Source organism: Volvox carteri (assembly GCF_000143455.1).
Source record: "Volvox carteri f. nagariensis unplaced genomic scaffold VOLCAscaffold_16, whole genome shotgun sequence".
Taxonomy (NCBI): domain Eukaryota; kingdom Viridiplantae; phylum Chlorophyta; class Chlorophyceae; order Chlamydomonadales; family Volvocaceae; genus Volvox; species Volvox carteri.
The window spans coordinates 624,349-628,580 of record NW_003307559.1 but is presented as its reverse complement, the minus strand read 5'-3'; the positions used below and the strand labels follow the sequence as shown (position 1 = coordinate 628,580).

At 57.7% G+C, this 4,232-nt stretch overlaps 2 protein-coding genes across 2 annotated transcripts in view; one reads left to right on the top strand and one right to left on the bottom strand.

Annotated features, from left to right (window-relative positions):
- VOLCADRAFT_117389 (uncharacterized protein) overlaps window positions 1-572 on the bottom strand; it is a gene marked incomplete at both ends in the record, with an annotated part of 7,108 nt that extends 6,536 nt beyond the window's left edge. Inside the window, one exon of the mRNA XM_002949792.1 lies at window positions 440-572. Within this exon, the coding sequence (XP_002949838.1) occupies window positions 440-572 (133 nt within the window). The remainder of the gene's footprint in view (window positions 1-439) is intronic.
- Window positions 573-2,387: 1,815 nt separating this feature from the next.
- Window positions 2,388-4,232, top strand: part of VOLCADRAFT_59905 (uncharacterized protein) — a gene marked incomplete at both ends in the record, with an annotated part of 3,630 nt that continues 1,785 nt past the window's right edge. Inside the window, 3 exons of the mRNA XM_002949894.1 lie at window positions 2,388-2,573; window positions 3,132-3,209; window positions 3,627-3,682. Coding sequence (XP_002949940.1) covers window positions 2,388-2,573; window positions 3,132-3,209; window positions 3,627-3,682 — 320 coding nt within the window. The remainder of the gene's footprint in view (window positions 2,574-3,131; window positions 3,210-3,626; window positions 3,683-4,232) is intronic.

Below are 4,232 nucleotides of genomic sequence, written 5' to 3'. Positions count from 1 at the left end.
CCTCCCCTCACCTCCTCCCCCCCTTTTGCTTAGGACTCACTCACCCACTGGGGGCAGTTTCGGACTTCGGACGCCCTCCAGCAGTTCATCCCTTGTTTCCTTTGTCCGCATATGACATGATTTCCCTTCCCTTCCCTTCCCCCCGTACCCGCATTTCCCCGACCTTAGCAGTCACCCTCCCTTTCCTTCTTTTTGACTTTCCTCATGCAGCTGGTGCTGCTTGGACGTGTAATGGACGTGTATTGGGACGCGTATTGGCAAAGTTGACCCCCTGTGCTTCCTTCCCTGTGCATCATCAAATAATCCCCTTCCCTCCCTTTCCTCCCCTCTCCCCCCTCCTTCCCCCCCCCCACCCCAATGCCCGGTGCACTTCCCCCCTATTAAACAGACGCCCTCACCGCATCCAGCGCCTCCCTGCCCAGGTCGCCGTGTCCGTAACCCGTGGAGCCCTGGAAGTGGTGGGGCCCTATGCGGTGGTCGCGAAAGGCCTTCTGGACCTTGCGGACATTGGCCGCCACCAGGCGGTCGACCTCAGAAAACACGGGGGCCAGGTCCTGTGAGCAACACCAGATCTGCGAGGGTGGGGAGGGCAGGGGAGGGGACGGGGGAATGCGGGGGATTTTGAGAGGTAAGGGGGATTTGGATTTGGTGAAAAAGAGCGGCAGAGGGGAAGGGAAGCCACACAAGTTGTGGGACGGCCGAAAAGACGGGGACTCCAAAAGACGGGCATGTTTGAGTCAGGGCCAGGTGACTGAGAGAGTTTCGGAAGGAAGGGAAGGACGTGGAGGGGAGGGGGGGGGAGTGTTTGACCTGGTGCCCAACGCGCAAGATGCTTCGGATGCGACAACACAATCATCCGGCGAACCGGGCGATGGGTGACGCTCCTGGCATGGCCGCTAAGCAGTTAGCGTTTCTAACAGACAAATTTATGGTAGGACATAAATTGGCTGAATCTCTTCCTCAGGGCGCAAATGTACCAGTCGCAATTGCAGCCACGAGCTGTAACGACCATCAACTTACACTTCTGTTGTCCGTGCGGTCTACTCCTCCTATCTTTACAAGACTTTGTCAGCTCGGCCACGAGTTTAACATAGGACTCAATTGGCCAAGTTTTGTGCACGTACGTGATCAGCGACGGAGAGCTCCTGCGCAGGCCCGTCGACGACTGACTCTTGCGTCGCCGGCGGCTCGGAAGTCGCCCATTTCGTCCTATTAGCAGAGCGGCGCTCACCAAAGGCAATCACGACACTTCGTTGAGGTTGCAAGGGCCTTGGAGCAAGCGGCACGCCAAGCGCGCCGCGAGGCATGTGTTGCCCAGGGATAAGGGAGGAAGTCCTTGGCACGAGCATGATTTCAAACTAAAGATGCTATACTCGTAAAACTTTTATCAGATAGTCGACTGACGAATTGGCTGCGCGTCTGTTCGTGTTCGACGCCGTACACAATTCTAGCCCTGCCCCTGGGAAAAATCGACAACGTAAGCATTCCTAGGTACAAGCTCAATCGCTCGCGTGCGTGTTTTGCGAACAGGATAACCATTAAGGAGCCATGTAGGGTTTGAATTGGTGTCCCTCGCTGCGTTCTGAAAAAGATTATTACAGCGAAATTGTAAACCATTTTTCGAACCGCGTACTTTCTTTAAGTATACAGATATGGTAACATATGTGAACAATTTTGACTACAGTATGTTGCGCCAGCTTGCCGTGGCCATGGCCTTCGGGCTAGGCCTCCTGCAACTCGTTAGTGCCGGGAAGCCAGGGAGAGAGGTCAAGGTCAGGAAATGCTGTTGATGTGATCAAAACCTTTGGATATTCTTGGTGTGCACTCCCCTGGAATTTCTACCCGCTGGTCATCCCCTGCCACCTGACACATGCAGGCGATCTGGGATGACGAAAGTGCTCTTAACGAGACGCAGGTGGAGGAACTTAGGTAAGCGCTCGTGCAGATCGCGCCTCTGGCCTGGGCCCCTTCATCGCACCCCCCCCGCGTCACCCTTTTCCTCTCGCTCCGGTGCCATGCACCAAACGCCGCTTACTCAGATCCCCCCCCGGTGCCAATCCTTGCAGGCAGCAAGCCTGGGAAATGTTTGACCACGGCTTCAATAACTACATGAAGCACGCCTTCCCAATGGCAAGTGCAGCATTCGGTTCAACCTAGGTCTGGCTCCGCTGATGAAGCCAGGATATCTGGGTCCATTCAGCTAAACAGTTTGGATTCCTGGATCTCGGAGCTGAGGATTCAAATTAGCACCAAAAGCAAAAAGGCGGGAAAACGTCTTGCGACGAGAAAGGGAGCGAGATCACTGCGTCGTCCAGGGCGAAAGGGAAGGCCCCAATATAGGTTTTTCTCCTTCTCCGCGCAGCATGGGCAAGGTCTGTAGATGGAAGATGGTCCGGCACTCCGAAACCGACTCTTGTTGCAGCAACCATGCAACTGCCACCGCTACTGCTACCTGGCATTTCCCCCCATCCCCATCTCCCCCCCAGGACAACCTGCTCCCCATCAGTTGCGGTGGCAAGGACTGGCAGGGGGGCTTGGCCATCACCTTGGTGGATGCGCTGGATGCGCTGGTGGTAGGTGGACAGGGGGAGGGGAAAAGGGAGAGAGGGGCAGGAAAGAGAGTAAGGAAGAGAGGTAGACAAGGAAGAGGAGAGGAGAAGGCGGCAAGCGTAGTGAGGGAAGTGGGTTTGGTGTATGAAGGGCACAACGGAAGATGGGTAGGAGAGTTAAGGAAGAGACATAGAAACCGTGCGGAGCTCTTTTAGGCTTGCCTGTCCGTTCCTTAGCCAACCCTCCCCCCGTTCCCCTTTTTCCCCTTTACCGCCGTCCCCGCCCATCTTTGGACGCCTTCCGGCAGTCCATTCCTTGTTTCCTTGCTTACATATGATTCCCCGCCCCCTGTCTATAACGTTATGGGGCTGCGCTTCCGTGCGACTAAGGGGCAGGGGTGCCCCATCGCTTTGGGATCTGGCGGGGTTGGTGTCCAGGACGTTGTGTTGGCAGTCGCTTCTTCGACCTTTCCTCCCACCTGTTCCTCACCTCACTTCCACTCCCCCTTGCCCTCCCCTCCTCTCCCCTGGCCTCTCCCCTGGCCTCTCCCCTGGCCTCTCCCCTGGCCTCTCATGCCTCAGGTCCTCAACCGCCGCCATGACGTGGCCGAGTCCGTGGACCTGATTCGGAAGCACCTCAACTTCGATAAAGATACCAAGGTAGATCTACGTGAGGAGGGGGTGGGGTGGGTAGGCGGGTGGGGTGAGGGGAATTGGAGGGGTAAGGGGGGGGGGAAACCGCTGAACGGGACCCGACCCAGATGGAGGCAGGGAGGGGATTGCAGTTATTGTGGCGCAAAAACGCCCTGTCAACAACCACGTCACGTATTTTGTTTCAGAGGAAACCCAAATCCAAACGGCGCCTACAACAGCTAAGCCCATCCCCGTTCCCCACCCTACACCCTCTGGCGATGTCCGGAGGTGTGTGTGTATGCCTGTATGTGTGTGTGTGTCTCTGTGTGTGTGAGTGTCTCTGTGTGTGTGTGTGTCTCTGTGTGTGTATGTCTGTGTGTGTGTGTTCCTTCAGTATTCTCCCGCCTTTTATTTCTCCTCGACTTTGCATGTGTTTCCGCCCAGGTGCACGTCTTCGAGACCGTCATTCGTGTGTTGGGCGGCCTCTTGAGCGGTCACATGTTGCTCGAGAGGAACCCGGAGCTGCTGCTGCTGCTGAAGAAGGGGGAGGCGGAAGAGGAGGCGGAGGGGGAGAAGGTGGCAGCAGCGGAAGCGGAGGTCGTGGAAGCGGCAGAGGGGAATGCAACGGTGGCGGAGGCGGTGGGGACGGGGGTGGTGGGGATGGAGGGAGTGGCAGCGGCGGTGGAGACGGTGGCGGTGGAGTTAGAGCATGACTTGGCGACAGCAGCAGCAGCGGCCGCAGCAGTAGCGAAGCCATTGCTTCTCGACTCTTTGACGGCGGAGTCGCAATCGCCGCCGCCACCACCCCCACCGCCGCCCCAGGAGGCGCAGGCGAAATCAAAGGTGGCCGGGGAGGGGGAGGAGCCACAGCCGCAGCCACAGCCACAACAGCAGCTGAAGCTGGAGCCTTGGGAAGGCCATGCGGCACTTGCGGTTCCGGAGCCAACCCCGGAGGAGGACGTACGCGGGGGCACTGAGAGGGGAGGGCGGGGGGAGAAGGAGGATGGGGCCAGGCAGGAGCGTGATCACGGTGATCATGATTATCATTAT